Raw genomic sequence first — 18,384 nt, 5'->3', positions numbered from 1 at the left:
TGTGTGTCAATTCTTCCTTTTATTCTACTAATTATCACTGTTTGGGTGTTAATGGTTCACCTGGACCAACTTTATCAATTCTCTGGTAACTTGGTGGGAGTGCAAGGCCTCTATATCGGATGCTATTTCTGTATATTGTGGGGAACAATTAGAATTACTTTCTGATCTTTGAATGCTGGCTGGTTATTGGAAATGTGCAGGTGTTCCCTACCTCACTGCTTGCTTGCAAAGATGAGCCAAACTTTTCGTCCAATTTAAAGTAACCTCGTGAGGGGCTCCCTCGCTTTGAGGGTTTTTTATATCACTCTCTTAGGTCAGGCTGCTGCATGAGTGAGATGTCATTGGCCACTTTAATACAACCAGTTGGACAATGTGAAAGAGTTATACAGCTGAGTGCCGCTTCTTTGTTTCTAAATACCAGGGACCGAGGGTTGAGTTTTTGTTTATCTAAAATTGCTTTGATCTTTTATTTCAGATGATATTTTTGCTTCTGCCATGCCCTCAGCGAGTAGCAAGAAACAATCTAAACCCAAGACTAAGTCAAAGCAGGCTGCCGCTCCAACCACACCGGGTAGCAAAGCCGTGGACATTTTTGATGATCCTTTGAATGCTTTTGGGCCATAAGATTTGGTGAAGAGCACTGTTATAGAACTACAGGGAGAAGGCGGTGGGGGAGATGGAGAATGCTTTTTTTTTTACTGTTTAACACAGGAAGTGTTGCATTGCACCGAATGCAATAGTTTGTCTGAATAACATTGTGGCTAAACCATAAACAAGCGTGTTTCTTTAATCGTGAGCACTACTGACTGCTAATGCAGACTTCAGTTCTTGCCTCAGTGGAAGGGACAGTGTGGGTGAAACTACCTTTTTGTTTTCAAGGTATGACGGTATGTTCACAGTGGTTCTGAACATTTCACACTCATTTGCTTTGTTCTCTGGACCTGTGATGTGATCCTTTCTTCTCTTTCTCCACCACTCTGTACCATTGTTGGTTCCTTACTCATTAAATCTGGTATCATTCGTCCAAGTTCTAATCATCATGCTCGATTTATTTTTAATATATATATATATGTGAGAATTCTTTCTCAACTCAGTTTACGTAACGATGGAAGGTTTTAACATTGAGCTTTGAGCACCTCATCTAAAAGCCAGTCACTTGGGTTTGTCATTCATCTGATGATCTTTGCTCATTGAATTTTGTTAAATTCACCTGTAAATTTTTGTGACATCAGGTTTGAGGTTTTTCTCATGAACTGTTCCAAGTTTCCGGATGGGAAGCATTAATAAGATCAGTGCAATATAATGTAAATAGTTCTCCTGAAATGAAAGACATGGTTCATAAATAAGTTCATTGCAGGCTTACAGAGGCTTATAATAGATTTTATGGCATTTATTGAGATCATTGTGTTGAAATCATCAAATTGCTGTTGTATCTGTTCCCTTCACACTTTGGTTCTGTTTAATCCTGTTTTGAGTTTGAATTACTCTGTTTAATCCTGTTTTGAGTTTGAATTACTCAGAAAAATGAAACTGCACAGTGACAAAGCTTTGCAATAAATCTAATTCATGTCCAGCATCTTCTAGGAAGTGTTTGCTTGGTCTTTGGGTTGTATTTCTTTTGAGATTTATCTTCTTGCATATGAGCAGAGAAACAACCAGCTGCCTCGGCGATAGCAAAGCTGAGGACATTTTTGATCCTTTGATTCAAGCTAAGCTTTTTGATCCAAGTCAAGCTTTTGGGCCACAAGATTTGGCGAAGAGCACTGATAGAATTACAGGGAGGAGAGGGGGGGAAGATAGAGAACATTTTTTACTGTTTGACACAGGGAGTGTTGCACTGCACCAAATGAAGATACTTTGAATAACATGGCAGTTAAACTATAAACAAACATGCTTCTTTAATCATGAGCACTACTTCAAGGAGTCTATATGTAGTCTGCGATTGACTCAGATGCAGAAATGTCTAGTTCAGTACCCCTGTTTGTGCTGATCTCAATCAGGGCTCCCTTGCCTGATTCCTGCCTGCTGATGTCTGCTGGAAGTGTACCTGTGAACTCTGGGATGAGGACAGTTTGGTTCGGAAGTGGAACACTCTGCCCTGTGGATGGGGAAGCTAGATGAGTACGTGAGGGAGAAAAAAATGAAAAGGATACGGTGATGGGCTTGGGTGAAGTAGAGTGCGTATAAACGCGCTGGGTCAAATGGTCTGTTTCTGCATTATAAATTCCATGTAAGTCAGGATTAGCTATGATTTTCCCATCCACAGTTGAATGTCTCAAAAATGACTATCTTCAAAATAAAAGCTGCGGCGTTCCAGAAATGGATTTGGAATGAAGTTGAGTTTTATTGGTTGATGCAAGTGTATTCGTGCGCATATTGAATGGGACAAGCAGTGGAAGCCAGATACCAGTTATCTTCTGATATTAGGACCAATAAGAACCATTGGCAGGGAAGTCAGTTATTGGCTTTTACTGTTCCTCCTTGTTGGAGTACAAATCTAAGGACACCATGGACCTACCTGTACCCCATCCCAAGTGGGCATTCAACATCTGTGAACGTCCATATTTGTGTTGGCTGGTTATTCAATAATGGGGAACATCCCGTCTGAGCTTCAGAGCTTCCACTATTTAAACTTAAGCTTTTCATTACTGCAGTTTTAAAGTTCATCCCATTCCAATGGCCTCTGGTTAGCTGTTGCTCTCTTCCTGCCCCCAAACTCCATACACCTTTACTGCTTTGGACTTCATCACAAAATGACAGTACAGGCATTTCTTCATCAAAAACACTACAGGTCATGTCTTCAATAGGCATGGCTTTTAGGCCTAGTTGGTGCTTAAGGATTGGAGGCTGGTGATTTTGAACAAGATCTTAAGGTTATAAATGTGTATTGTTTTTTATTTGTTTTTGGGATGAGAGCATTTATTGCCCATCCCTAATTACCCTTGTGAAGGTGGTTCTGAGCTGCTGCATTGAACTGCTGCAGTCTATCTGATATAGGTGTACACCCACAGTGCTGTTGGGGAGCACTACTTGCAGTACTACACCTGATGTCATATCGTTTGGTAGTATAGAACTTGAGTATTGCTGGAAAAAAAAAATTTTGTCAAAGCTTTTTGACTTGCACTCAGGACAATTTGCAAGAATATCAAATGTAAAGGGAGCAACAGTTTATATCATATGAGAATAGTGTCGATTGGTTGGCAAGTGGACTCCGGTAGAGATGTTATGCCTTTGCAATGCCTCTACCAATCAGAGTCCACTTTCCAACCAATCGGTACTCTTCTCATACAGTATAAATTATTGTTCCCTTTACATTTGGTATTCTTGCGAATTGTCCTGATGAGTGCAAGATGAAAAGTTTTAACAATTTTTTTTTCAGCAATACTGATGTCATATTAATGATACGATTGAGGAGAAGGCCACCTAAAAGCAGTGGAGCTAAAGGTGATGCAATAAAGCTGGTTAACTATAGGCCCATTTGCACAGCCTGGAATCGGTAAAATATTCAATGGTATAGCTAGGAATTCCTTAAGACCAGTTAGAGAAGGCTTCACTGGGGAAACACAGTTTTCAGAAAAGAAGGTTGCGCCTTGAAAATTTGGTAGAAATTTTTTGAAGTCATCAGGTGAGTAGATGGAAGTAACCCAGTAGACATCACCTATCTGGACCTTTAGAAAGCTCTAGTAAAGGTACAGCAAGAAGATAGTTCACAAGACGGAGACAGTAATGTCCTGCTCAATGGATTAAGAATTGGCTGACTCTGCACAGGAAGTTGACAATAGATTTGATTACACATTACTGGTGGTGTCTCGTATGGGTTGAATTTAGGACTTTAGCAACTTTACTGTTTTGATTAATGAATTGAATGCAGATGTTGGGGGAAGTGATCAGTAGGTTTGTGTGTGGCTTAAATGCAAGAGTCAACTGTAGGAATGTTCAACTATGGGCAGATCTCAATGGGTTGAGGAAATGGGCCCCTGGCTGGCAACTGATGATCTTAAAAGAGTAGTGTTACACATATGGGTGGGACTAATACTAATTGTATATATACACCCCCAGCGCAGAATTGAAGCCAGTGGTGAAAGAAAGATCTGGATGGTACGGTACAGCACTCTAAGGTTCACGTCCAATGTCTTGAAGCGGTAGTTAAAATGATCAGGCTTCTAGGATGTATTCACAATTTAAAACTCATTTTTTTTAGATAATGGGTGAAAGTGATTGGAACAGAGTGTGAAAAAGCAGGTTGCTGAAGATGCATTCAGGGTCCTTGGCGAGTAAAGGTTAGTTAAAAATGGGGCACTAGTGTGGAATGGTTAAAGGTTTATAAAGATAACGAGGGTTTGTGGCATGGATGAATGGAGCCCAAGGAAAGGGACCTGTTGACATAGTGAATATTGAGATGAGGTGGTTAGGAGTTTGGGAATGAATTGACGAAGTAGGGGTTAAGTCAGTGAGAAAGTGAATGGAAATGAGTCCCTGAGGGAGATGAGAACCTACAGAATGATTGGAAGTCAAGATTGGGGAAGAATGATAGCCAAGGCAGCTGAGCCTCAATCTCGGCAACAAAACTAAGTCTAAGAGCTCTTGACCGTGGATGGAAGTCATTGAAGCAGAAGGTCAAAGGTCTTTCACATTGTGAAAAGAAGTTTGCTATTGTCCTTAACCCTCAGGGATGATATTGATGTAGTATTAAATAATCATTTGGCATGTATAGAACTTGTGCTGTGGAGAAAAAGAGGCATGCCATCAGCTTTTCATCTTGCACTCATCAGGATAGCTCGACTGTTTATGCTAAGAATTACATGGAAAACCAATCTAAGGCTGTCATTTTGGCTCATAGTGTGGCTTGCTTACACACGCTAGAAGCCACGTATATTCACATACAGGGCCCAGTCCTTTGCAGACAGAAGGAATGTGTGTACGCATTGCACTTTTTTAAACTAAAAAACTTAGGGAACAGTTATTCCCTGGTTCATTCGCTGGGGCAATACCCTGACCAATCAGAGTTGACCTGCCTGGTTTGAATTTGAGCCAAGTTGGTCAGTTAACTGATCCATGCTGCATTCCCCAAGGCAACGTTCCACCAATCGGAGTCTGCTTGCCAACCAATCAGTGCTCTCTTCTCATGCAGTATAAGTTGTTGTTGTTCCCTTGTTACTGTTGGTAATTTTTTGTGAGCTATCCTGATGAGTGCAAGATGAAAAGCTTTGATAGCCTGTCTCGTTTTTCAGTGATGTAGCATAACCAGCAGAAGAAAGAACTGGGTATTAAGGTGGACGAGTCAGATCTGGTCATGGACAAACAGATTGGTTCTGTGTCAAGCTTATTGGGAAAATATAATTTCAGAATGTTATTGGAAATTATCATAAGGCAGGAATGTGTTTGTGTGTTAATTGAATTAAAGACAGCTGGTCTGAAGGCTTTGATGTGTCAAGAAGCTAGGTTTGAAATGTTAAGTAGGTAAAGATGACTGAAGTTTTAGAATATGAGGTGTAAAGGGAGAATTCACATTTTTAGATAAACCAGTCATCTGAATTTCAAAAGAGGTGGTGAAATGTTGCACTTAGCCAGAAGAAGCCCAACAGTGTGTTTATTTTTCTCAAAGCTTACTGATAAAAATGATACTATGAAAGATTTTTATTAGAAAAGTAGAGTTGAAAAGACATATTGGGACAATGATATTTACATTAAAAAGGGAGAAACCTGTATAAAGGAGATGAGGTGATGTGTAAGAGAAAGGAATTCTAAGTGTGAAAAGCCTCCAGCCTCTAGGCCTCAAGTTGCTGTCTATATGAACTGAAGTGAAGAAAACTCACGTTGAATTCGACTATTCAGGGTATCATGTTACTTTGCCTGAGTCTTTTAAAATCTGTGTGTTTTACTGTTGCCTTAACGGAGGTGTATCTGGGAGTTAGATTAACTAGGGGAGCCAGGAATTATCATAGTAGTAATTTGTAAACCTATGTATGTGCTTAAAATAATTTATTTTATTAATAAAGGTTTAATTTTTGTATGAAACCTATAAGACTTGGTGGTCTTATTACTAAATTCAAGGCATACATCTCGAAATAAATACAAATTGTAAAATAGTTGTAGCAGTTATTTCAAGTCTCCTGGGATTTGAACAGTTCAGCATTTACCATCCGATGGGCCATAATAAAATTGGCGGCTCTTTGCGGGAGTATATTTGAAATTCCTGGATTGGTTTGGAGTTGGAGAATCTTAATGTTGAGTATGAGAAGCACTTTGAATTCAGGAGTTAGTGTGAGGTTTTTTTAAGTGGTGAGACTGCAATATGGCTTTGGCAGTTGCTAAGACTTTTCTGGGAGTTGAAGTTATAACTTCAGTTTACAAAAGGCAAATTCATGGGATCTCATTCATGGGATGTGGGCTTCTCTGGCTGGGCCAGCATTTATTGCCCTATCCCTAGTTGCCCTTGAGAAGGTAGTGGTGAGCTGCCTTTAAAAACCATTGCAGTCCATGTGGTGAAGGTACACCCACAGTGCTGTTAGGAAGGGAGTTCCAGGATTTTGATCCAGCGACAGTAAGGAACAGCGATATATTCCCCAGTCAGGATGATGAGTGACTTGGAGGGGAATTTCCAGGTGGTGGCGTTCCTGTCTATCTGCTGCCCTTGTCCTTCTAGATGGTAGTCGTGGGTTTAGAATGTGCTTTCAAAGGAGCCTTGGTGAATTCCTGCAGTGCATCTTGTAGCTGCTACAGTGTATTAGTGGTGGAAGGAGTCGATATTTGCGGATGTGGTGCCAATCAAGTGGGCTACTTTTTCCTGGATGGTGTCAAGCTTCTTGAGTGTTGTTGGAGCTGCACTCATCCAGGCTAATGGAGAGTATTCCATCACACTCCTGACTTGTGCCATGTAGATGGTGGACAGGCTTTGGGGAGTTACTCGACACACGATTCCTAGCCTCTGACCTGCTCTTGTAGCCACAGTATTTATATGGCTAGTCCAGTTCAGTTTCTGGTCAATGGTAACCCCCCAGGATGTTGATAGTGGGGGATTCAGTGATGGTAATGCCATTGAACATCAAAGGGCGATGGTTAGATTCTCTCTTGTTGGAGATGGTCAATGCCTGACACTTGTGTGGTGCGAATGTTACTTGCCACTTGCCAGCCCAAACCTGGATATTGTCCAAGTCTTGCTGCATTTGGACATGGACTGCTTCAGCATCTGAGGAGTCTCAAATGGTGCTGAACATTGTGCAATCATCAGTGAACATCCCCATTTCTGACCTTATAATGGAAGGAAGGTCAATGATGAAGCAGCTGAAGATGGTTGGGCTGAGGACACTACCCTGATGAACTCCTGCAGTGATGTCCTTGAGCTGAGATGACTGTCCTCCAAGAACCACAACTATCTTCCTTTGTACTCGGTATGACTCCAACCAGCGGAGAGTTTCCCCCCTGATTCCCATTGACTCCAGTTTTGCTAGGAGTCTTTGATGCCACACACGGTCAAATATGGCCTTGATATCAAGGACAGTCACTTTCACCTCACCTTGTGAGTTCAGCTCTTTTTTTGTCCATGTTTGAACCAAGGCTGTAATGAGGTCAGGAGTTGAGTGGCTCTGGTGGAACCCAAACTGGGCATCAGTGAACAAATTATTGCTAAGCAAATGCCACTTGATAGCACCGTTGATGACCCCTTCCATTACTTTACTGATGATCGAGAGTAGACTGATGGAATGGTAATTGGCTGGGTTGTCTTTGTCCTGCTTTTTGTGTCCAGGACATACCTGGGCAATTTTCCACATAGCTGGGTAGATGTCAGTGTTGTAGTTGTACTGGAACAGTTTGGCTAGGGGCACGGCAAGTTCTGAAGTACAGGTCTTCAGTACTATTACTGAAATATTGTCAGGGCCCATAGCCTTTACAATATCTGGTGCCTTCATCTGTTTCTTGATATCACGTTGAGTGAGTCAAATTGGCGGAAGACTGGCATCTGTGATGCTGGGGACCTCCGGAGGAGGCCAAGATGGTTCATCAACTCGGCACTTCTTGCTGAAGATTGTTGCAAATGCTTCAGCCTGATCTTTTGCACTGATGTGCTGGGCTCCTCCAACCTTGAGGATGGGGATATTTATGGAGCTTCCTCTTCCAGTGAGTTGTTTAATTGTGCCCCACCATGGACTGCAGAGCTTAAATCTGATCCGTTGGTTGTGGGATTACTTAGTTCTATCACTTGCTGCTTATGCTGTTTGGGATACAAGTAGTCCTGTGTTACATCTTCACCAAGTTGACACCTCATTTTTAGGTATGTCCAGTACTACAGCTGACATGCCTTCCTACCCTCTTCATTGGACCAGGGTTGATCCCTTGACTTGATGGTAATGGTAGAGTGGGGGATATGCCATCCATGAGGTTACAGATTGTGGTTGAGTACAGTTCTGCTGTGGCTGGTGGCCCACAGTGTCTCATGGATGCCCAGTCTTGAGTTGCTAGATCTGTTCAAAATCTATCCCTTTTAGCATGGTGGTAGTACCACACAACACAATGAAGGATATCCTCAATGTGAAAGCAGGACTTTGTTTCCACAACCACTGTGCGGTGGTTTCTCCTACTGATACTGTCATGGACAGATGCATCTGTGGCAGGCAAGTTGGTGAGGATGAGATCAAGTAGGTTTTTCCCTCTTGTTGGTTCCCTTACTATCTGCCACAGACCCAGCCTAGCAGCTTTGTCATTTAGGACCTGGCCAGCTCGGTCAGTAATGGTGCTACCAAGCCACCCTTGGTGATGGACATTGAAGTGACCGTCCACCGCCACCCCCCACCCCTCCCCTCCCCCTGACCAAGAGTATATTCTGCGCCCTTGCCACCCTCAGTGCTTCCTCCAAATGGTACTCAACATGGAGGAGCACTGATTCATCAGCTGAGGGTGGGGGGTGGTATGCAGTGTGTGGTAATCAGCAGGAGGTTTCCTTACCCATGTTTGACCTGATGCCATGAGACTTCATGGGGACTGGAGTCTATGTTGATGACTCTCGGCAACTCCCTCCCGACTGTATATCACTGTGCCACCACATCTGCTGGGTCTGTCCTGCTGGTGGGTCAGGACATACCCAGGGATGGTGATGGTGGTGTCTGGGAAATTACCTGTAAGGTATGATTCCGTGAGGATGACTATGACAGGCTGTTGACTAGTCTGTGAGACAGCTCTACCAATTTTGGCACTAGCCCCCAGATTTAGTAAGGAGGACTTTGCAGGGCCGACAGGGCTGAGATTGCCATTGTCATTTCCGGTGCCTAAATCAATGTTGGGTGGCCTGTCCGGTTTCATTCCTGTTTTTTGACTTTGTAGCGGTTTGATACAACCGAGTGGCTTGTTAGGGCGTTTCAGAGTCAACCACATTGTCGTGGGTCTGGAGTCATGTGTAGGGCCAAACCAAGCAAGGACGGCAGATTTCCTTCCCTAAATGATATTAGTGAGCCAGATGGGTTTTTACAACAATCGACAATGGTTTCATGGTCATCAGTAGACTTTTAATTCCAGATTTTTATTAAATTCAAATTCCACCATCTGCTGTGGTGGGATTTGAACCTGGGTCCCTAGAGCGTTACCTGGATTACCACTCCAACAATAATACCATTCTACCATCGCCTCCTCAAATAAAGCTAAGTTAATGCAATTGGCAGTTGAGTTATAATTAGAGTTACCTGCAGGAGTAAGAAAATCAAACATAATTAAGGCACAGCATTTGAAATTACATAACATAAGAAAGAGGAGCAGGAGAAGGCCCTTCAGCCCCTCAAGCCTGCCCCGCTATTCAATAAGATCATGGCTGATCTGTCCCAGGCCTCAACTCCTCTTTCGTGCCAGCTCTTCATAGCCCTCGACTCTCTGATATTTCAAAAATCTATCTACCTCCCCTTTAAATACTTTGTGATCTAGCCTCCTCAACTCTGAGGTAGAGAATTCCAGACGTTCACTACCCTTAGAGAAGAAATTCCTTCACATCTCAGTTTCAAATGAGTGTCCCCTTATTCTGTAACTATCCCCGAGTTTGTGATTCCCCCACTAGTGGAAACATCTTAACATTTACCCTGTCAAGCCCCCTCAGAATCTTGTACGTTTCAATAAGAGCACCCCTCATTCTTCTAAACTCTAATGAATAAAGGCCTAAACTGTTTAGCCGTTCTTGATAAGTCCACCCCTTCACCCTAGGAATCAGCCTAGAGAATCTCTTTTGAACTGCCTCCAATGCCAGTGTGTCCTTTCTTAAATATGGGAACCAAAACTACACCGTACTCCAGGTGTGGCCTCACCAACACCCTGTACAATTGTAACAAGACTTCCCTATTTTTAAACTCCAACCCCCTAGCAATACAGGCCAAAATTCCATTTGCCACCTTAGTTACTTGCTGCACCTGCATGCTAACTTTTTGCACAAGAACACCCAGATCCCTCTGGGCTGCACTTTTTTAGAGTTTCTCTCCGTTTAAATAATAGTCTGACTTTTGATTCTTCCTACCAAAGTGCATGACCTCACACTTTCCTACATTTAAACTCCACCTGCCAAGTTTTTGCCCACTCTCTCAACCTGACTATATCCCCTTGCAGATTCCTTATCACACCATGCCCTCCCATCTATTTTTGTATTGTCGACAAATTTGGATACATTACACTCTGCCCCTCCTCCAAGTCATTAATGTAGATAGTAAATAATTGAGGCCCTAGGACTGATCCTTGATTTAGCAGCTCGGGACTAAATTAAAAAGCAGAACCACAAATGTGGTAATCTCTGGATTACTACCTGAGTCATGTGCAAATTGCCTTTTAATTTAGCCCTGTGCTGCTCATAGTCCCTCAGCAGAACCTCTTTCCCATGTCATGGGTACCTATGTGGATCCTTCCCCTCCCACTCCAAGCTCCTCTGCAGCCCAAAAGAGATGCCCAGGCAACACAGCCTTTGGCACTCTCTGTCCTTGCTGTAGAGAACAGTATTTATTCCCCTAACTATGCTATCCCCTATTACTATTACATTTCTCTTTTCTCGCCCCACTTGAATGGCACTCTGTACCACGGTGTGGTGGTCAGTTTGCTCATTTTCTCTGCAGTCTGTGCCCTGGTCCACACCAAAAGCAGGAACCTTGTACCTATTGGACAAGGGCACTGGCTGAGGCTCCTCCAAAGCTAAATTTTGGATCCCTATACCTGCCCCACTTGCGGTCACACCCTCCTGTACCTGGCCAGGGGCCAAATTTGATGTAATTAATCTAAAGTGTGTGACTGTCTCCTGAAACAGTGTCCAGGTAACTCTCCTCCTCCCTGATCTGTCGCAGGGTCCACAGCTCAGACTGCAGCTCATCAACTCAGCCGAAGTTCCTCGAGCAGCGAACACTTGCTGTAGATATCACCACGCGTCGCACCGGCATCCATCAGGTCCCACATACTTTAGCTGCAACACATCGCCTGCCTAGCCATCTCTGTTTAATTAATTAATTTGGATGTTAAATATTTTAAAAGTGAATTTCTTAACTGTGCTCTTCAGTTGTAATACGTCTCCTGATTTAAACCACTTGGTCAATCAAAAGAGACATGGAAGAGATACCCACCAATCACCTACCTGTTTTCCTTTGACATCACACTTCAGCTGACAGGTAGAAACTGGTCCTCCTCTCTCACTTTCCTCTAGGTGCTGCTGACTGCCTGTCCCAGAGTCTTCCTTGCACTCCTTGTTGAAAGGAATACCTGAGAGACCAGGTTCTCCAAAGGGTGATTCACTGGAATGGGCTCAAATTCAGTTGCAAATGAAAAAACTTGAGCTAGAGGCAGCGGGAAAAGGAGAGGGAAAGGGCATTTCAAAGGGAACAGGCAAAAAGGCAGGAAGGAGAAAGCAAGACAGAGAATTCCGGCTTAAAATGCTGGCAGTTAAAAAAGAGACATCAGGAGGAGAGGAAGGACTTATTTCCAGATCAGAACCCAGTGGTGAGGTGTTTACATTTGTACAAGCTCTTTCAAAATTTGAGGAAAGAGATGTTGGGGCATTCTTTTTTCATTTGAGAAGATAACTAAGATGAAATGGCCACAGGAAAACTGGACGTTATTGTTACAATCCAGGCTGGTGGGTAGAGCACATGAGGTTTATGCTTCATTGTCAGAAGAAATGTCGGTGAACTGTGATGTGGTTAAAAAGAAAGAACAGACTATTTTGAGTGTATGTGTTTTGGTTCCTGACGCATACAGGCAAACATTTAGGAATATGAGAAAACAGCCTAGACAAACTTGTATTGAGTTTGAAAGAGTAAAACAAAGTAACTTTGACCAGTGAATACAGGCATTAAAGGTAGAGAAGACATATGCAGCTCTTAGAGGGGTAATTCTTTTGGAAGAATTTAAAGATTCAATTCCTTCAGTCGTGAGAACCTGTGGAGGAACAGAGGATTGAAATGTGAAGACGAATAGCAGAAATAGCTGATGATTGAGTCAGTTCATAGAGACAAACCTTTTTCTCATCACCCTTTTAAATCAGAGAAGGATAGAAAGTGGGAAGGTGAAAGGAAAGTGGGTAGTCAGGGAAGAGGAGTAGGTGGAAATTCGCAGGAAGTTTTTTGCAGAATGAAAAGGACAATGCTGAGGGTAGAAGTGGCATTCAAAATTGAGGTGTTTTCATTGTGATGAAGTTGGACATACGAAATCTGTGTGCTGGAAATTGCAGGGGAAATCTGTTGGAAATATAGGGGTGCATAAAAGTACTGTGGGTTCTGAGGTTCAGGCACGGAAAAAACAGTGGTGTGTGTACAGGTAAAACAGGAAGAATCAGTGATGGGTAAAGAAGTGGGAATGTGTTCACAATTTACCCAAGAGAATTCTTATGAGCAGGTTGCAGTAATGTTTAAAGATTTTGTGTGTGAAGGGGAAGTCTTTCCATGGGTACAGGGTGTAGTTGTTCAGTAAAGTTGTTCGGTAAAGATGTTCAGATTTTAAGAGACACAAGGCTAGTCAATCTTCAATGTGGGACAGTGACATTTGTTGTTCTGAAGGAGTATTGCAGGAGCAGGTGATAATAAGTGGGGTTCATGGAGATGCTAAACCTATTCTATTGTTGAAGGTAAATGTAAGGAGTAAGTGGGAAACAGGTAATGTGATTGTTGGGGTGTAGTGGAAAAGTTGCTGTTTGCAGGGGTTCAATTTATTCTGGGTAATGATATAGGTGGATCACAGATGTGGGTGGTACCTATCCTAGTTGAGCAGCTTGTGGAAGTGTTTTTCACAGAAATGTTGCACAGAGTACATCCTGGACTGTTTCCAGATTGTGTGATAACAAGATCACAGGCTCATAGGTTGAAACAAGAAGGACAGGCATTTCAAAGGCAGGGAGGAGGTGTGGAAATCCGATTAGCTGGCACGGTATTTGATAACATTGTTCAGGAGGAAAGAACAGAGGACAATGCAGCTGAGGTTTTTAACTCATGACATTTAGTGGAGCAACAGAAAAAGTATTTGGAAATAAAAGTTATATCAGACAGCTTACTTAAACAGAGGAAAAATGTATTCCAGAATGTTATTACCTTAAGGGTAATGTTTTAATGAGAAAGTGGCAGCCTTATCATACTTCAGCAAATGAAAACTGGAAGGAGGTGCATCAGATTGTAATACCATTTGGATATAGAAATGAGATTCTGAGGATAGTTCAAGAAATTCCAATGGGCGGACATTTAGGAGTTAGAAAGACACAGGCGAGAGTACAAAAACATTGTAATTGGCCTGGATTGCATAGGGATGGAGTCAAATTCTGTAGAACATGTCACATATGCCAGGTGATAGGGTAACCATAAGCAGTGATTAAGCTGGCACCTTTAATTCCAATCCAGCATTTGAAGAACCTTTTACTAGGGTCATGCTTGATTGTGTAGGACCCCTCCCTAAGACTAAAAGTGGAAATCAGTACTTACTGACACTAATGGATGTGTCTGAAGTTTCCTGAAGCAATACCTTACAATACATTACAACAAAGAAAATTGTGGAAGAGTTAACTAATTTTTTTTTACAAAATATAGTTTACCCAAAGAAATATAATCATCAGAATTCAAATTTCATGTCACAGCTGTTTAAGGAAGTAATGTACAGATTGGAGATAAAAACAATTTAAGGTCAACAGTTTACCATCCTGAGTCACGAGGGGCTTTCGAAAGATGGCATCAAACTCCAAAAACTATGATGAGGACATATAGTCAGGGTTATCCACAGGATTGGGATATGGGAATTCCAATCTTGCTATTTTCTATTAGGGATGCTCCTAATGCATCGACTGGTTTTAGTCCTTTTGAACCAGTTTGTGGTGATGAGGTAAGGGGACTACAGAAATTGGTTCATGAGAAATTGGTGGGTCAAAATTCAGAAACTACTCTCCTGGATTATTTATCAAATGTCAGAAAAAGATTGGACAGCACATGCGAGTTGGCTGGGGAACAATTTAAAGATATCACAGCAAGTGATGAAAGTGAGGGCAAACAGGAAAGGTATACCTCGTAGTTTTTTTTGCTGGGGAGAAAGTGTTAGTTCTATTACCTGTATTGGGCGAATCATTAAAGGCAAGGTTTAGTGGGCTTTACGGGATTGAAAGGAATCAGCGTGAAGTAATTTATTTTTAAAAATACTCAAGATAGAAGAAAGAAGCAGTTTTGAGATCTCTGGGCGTGAGTGGATTTTACTGGAAATTTGTACCAAATTTTAGCAGTGTTGTTGTTCCATTGACTGAACTATTAAAAATTAACAAGAAGTGTCAATGGACACAGGAGTGTCAGAAGGCATTTGACAGTTTGAAGACTGTATTAGCTTACAACACCAGTTTTGGCAGTACCCAATTATGCCAAGCAATTTAAGTTGGCCGTTGACGCAAGCGATATAGGCATTGGGGCTGTACTGTTACAAGAAGATGACACTGGAATTGAAAAACTGAGCGTATTTTTCATGAAAGTTGAACGTACAACGGAGAAGATATTCAACGATCAAAAAGGAAACTTTGGGTCTGGTGTTAGCATTGCAGCATTTTGAAATTTACTTTGCAAACAATTCATCAGAAACAATTGTTTTCCAGATCACAATCCTTTAAAGTTTCTGGACAAATTTCAAGATTGAAGTGCAAGTCTATTCAGACAGAGTTTATTACTGCAACCATTTAATCTAGAGATTATACATGGGGCTGGATGAGAAAATCTGATTAAAGACGCATAGTCAAGAGCTTGAAGCTTGAAGATAAAATTGGGGACATTTAAAACCTGGACACTGGACTAGAATGATTTCTGTTGATACCAAAGATTTATATATATATAGTTACATTAATGCATGCACCTGATAATGTAATAGTGTAATAAGTATCGGAGGTAATATAAGATGGGTTAAGAACATTAAGCCATCTTTTTAAATTATGACTTAAATTATTAAATTATAAATTTAATTAAATTAGTAATGGGGGTGTCAGGAAAATATAATAATTTTCACAACGTTATTGGAATTTATTGTGAGGTATTGTTTGTCTGTGTGTGGGATTTAATTGAAATAAAGACAGCTGGTCTGAAGGCTTTGATGTGTCAGAAGAGAAGCTAGGTTTGAAATGTTCAATAGGTAAATGCGGCTGAAGTTTTAGAATGTGAGGTGTAAAAGGAAAATTTGCATTTTTAGATAAACCAGGGAGGTGGTGAAATGTTGCACTTAGCCAGAAGAAGCCAAACAGTGTGTTTATTTTTCTCAAAGTTTACTGGCAAAATTGGTACAATGAAAGATTTTTATTATTAGAAAAGTAGAGTTGAAAAGGCATATTGGGACAATGATATTTACGTTAAAAAGGGAGAAACTTGTATAAAGGAGATGAGGTGATGTGTAAGAGAAAGGAATTCTAAGATCTAACAAATGTGAAAAGCCTCTAGGCCTTGTTGCTGCCTACAGGAGCTGAAGTGAAGAAAACTCACTCTGAATTCAACTGTTCAGGGTATTGTGTTACTTTACCTGAGTCTTTAAAAACCTGCATGTTTTACTGTTGCCTTAACAGAGGTGTAACTGTGCTGCCACCTCTGCTGGGTATGTCCTGTCTGACCGACAGGGATGGTGATGGTGATGTCTGGGATGCTATCTATTCCATGAGGATGTCTATATCAGGCTGTTGCTTGGCTAGTCTGTGAGATAGCTCTCCCAATTTTGGCACTTTGTGTTTCTGGTGCCTAGGTTGACGCTGGGTGGTCTATCAGGTTGCTTTCCTTTTAGGCATTTTTAAAAACAGTTTGATACAACTAAATGGCTGGCTAGTTAGGCCATTTAAGAGTCAATCACATTGCTGTGGGTCAGGAGTAACATGTAGGCCAGACCAGTTAAGGATGGCAGATTTCCTTCTCTAAAGGACGTTAGTGAACCAGATGGGTTTTTTTGACAAAAACAAAAACAGAAATACCTGGAAAAACTCAGCAGGTCTGGCAGCATCGGTGGAGAAGAGCACAGTTGACATTTCAAGTCCTCATGAAGGGTCATGAGGACTCAAAACATCAGCTGTGCTCTTCTCCACTGATGCTGCCAGACCTGCTGAGTTTTTCCCCAGGTATTTCTGTTTTGGATTTCCAGTATCTACTGTTCTTTGCTTTTATCTCTGGGTTTTTATGACAATGGTTTCATGATCATCAGTAGACTTTTTAATTCCATGTGGTGGGATTTGAAGCAGAATCCCTAGAGCATTACCCTGGGTCACCAGTCCAGTGATAATACCACTAGACCAGTACCGCTGCCTGTCTGCAGCAATTAGATGGACATACAAATGTGCCCAAAGTGCCATATAAACTAATCAGTGCTGTCTTTTACTCCAGAAATTTAAATTGCCATTGATGGAGATTTGTTACTTCAGTAAAACTCTAAGATCCATTATTAGACCTTGTACTGTATAAAAATGCATCATTTCCTTCCTATAAAATTCCATCTGCTCTGCTGGCTTGTCTTTATGCATGAGCAAGTGTCAGCTGTGGCTCATTGCTGGTAATCTTGCTTGCGTTATAAGTGTGTGGGTTCATGTCCCAACACAGAGGTTTGTACACACGTTGAAGGCTGACACCTTGGTGCAGTACTAAGAAACTGTTGATTGTACCCTCTTTTGGTTGAGATGTTAAGCCCAAGGTTTTGCCATGCAAACAAATATACATACGAATTAGGAGCAGGAGTAGGCCCTTCAGCCCCTCGAGCTTGCTCCACCATTCAATAAGATCATGGCTAATCTGACTGTGGCCTCAGCTCCACTTTCTTGCCTACCCCCAATACCCTTTGATTCTCTTGTTAGTCAAGAATCTATCTATCTCTGCCTTAAAAATATTCAATGACTCTGCCTCCACCTCTATCTGGGGAAGACAGTTCCATGACCCTCAGAGAGAAAAAAAATCTCCTTGTCTCCATCTGTCTGTCCTCTCAGTGAAGATCTTGCACTGTTGGAAGAAGAGGAGCCTACTCCTGGTCAATATGTATTCCTCAGCCAAAGCCACTGAAACAGATTATCTGATCATTATAACATTTCTATTTGAGGGATCTGGCAAAAAATTCATTTCTGTTCATCTTCTGGTGCTCTTTCTCAGCTCTATCCCTTGTCCTTGCTAGATCCTGACATTTTTTTAAAAACTACAGCGAGTTTAATGGACGTGCAAGTGCAGCAACTTGATAAATATCAGGGGGAGGGTCAAGCAGAAGATGCCACAGTGGAGGAGTGGGGAGCAGACAGTAAAGTATGAAGCCCAAGATCGGCCATGATCATATGGAATGATGGAACAAGCATAACATGCTGTGTGGTCTACGCCTGCTATTTTTTATGTTCTTACGAGCGGCGCAAATTGACCAGAAACCGTGATGTTTCACAAGTCATGGGGTAACACTTCCTCATCACAGACCGCTAGCTGATTTGCACTTAGAGTAATGGTGAGCATCATTCATATGCCCTAATTTTTCAGCAAAGTCTGCTCCAATTAATCTATTTAAATAGTGTTGTCTGAGAGATAAATATTAATCAGGACACCAGTGTTTTTGTGGGGGTCTCTGTTTTGCAGCAGGTTCTCCTAATCAATGAATCAGGCTGCATTGGGCCCTGAGGGGAACAACAGTACCTGCCATCGGCTACTGATCCTACCTTTGCTGTTTACAGAGGGTGTGAGTGAGGACCATTGGGCTCCATGTGGCTGTGATTTGGGTCCATTGGGTTTCATGTGGCTGTGATTTGGGTCCATTGGGTTCCATGTGGCTGTGATTTGGGTCCAATAGGCTCCATGTGGCTGTGATTTGGGTCCGATAGGCTCCATGTGGCTGTGATTTGGGTCCATTGGGTTACATGTGGCTGTGATTTGGGTCCATTGGGTTCCATGTGGCTGTGATTTGGGTCCAACAGGCTCCATGTGGCTGTGATTT

At 41.9% G+C, this 18,384-nt stretch overlaps 1 protein-coding gene across 10 annotated transcripts in view; it reads left to right on the top strand.

Moving 5' to 3' along the window:
• washc2c (WASH complex subunit 2C) overlaps positions 1–1,573 on the top strand; it is a 65,323-nt gene extending 63,750 nt beyond the window's left edge. For all 10 annotated transcript variants that reach the window (XM_041176188.1, XM_041176191.1, XM_041176195.1 and 7 more), the window contains one exon: positions 476–1,573. In XM_041176188.1, coding sequence (XP_041032122.1) covers positions 476–624 — 149 coding nt within the window. In that variant the 3' untranslated portion in view covers positions 625–1,573. The remainder of the gene's footprint in view (positions 1–475) is intronic.
• The last annotated feature ends 16,811 nt before the right edge of the window (positions 1,574–18,384 follow it).

This window comes from Carcharodon carcharias, chromosome 28 (genome assembly GCF_017639515.1).
Source record: "Carcharodon carcharias isolate sCarCar2 chromosome 28, sCarCar2.pri, whole genome shotgun sequence".
NCBI classification, from domain to species: Eukaryota; Metazoa; Chordata; class Chondrichthyes; order Lamniformes; family Lamnidae; genus Carcharodon; species Carcharodon carcharias.
The sequence above is the reverse complement of the archived record's forward strand: the minus strand, read 5'-3'. Positions and strand labels throughout refer to the sequence as shown.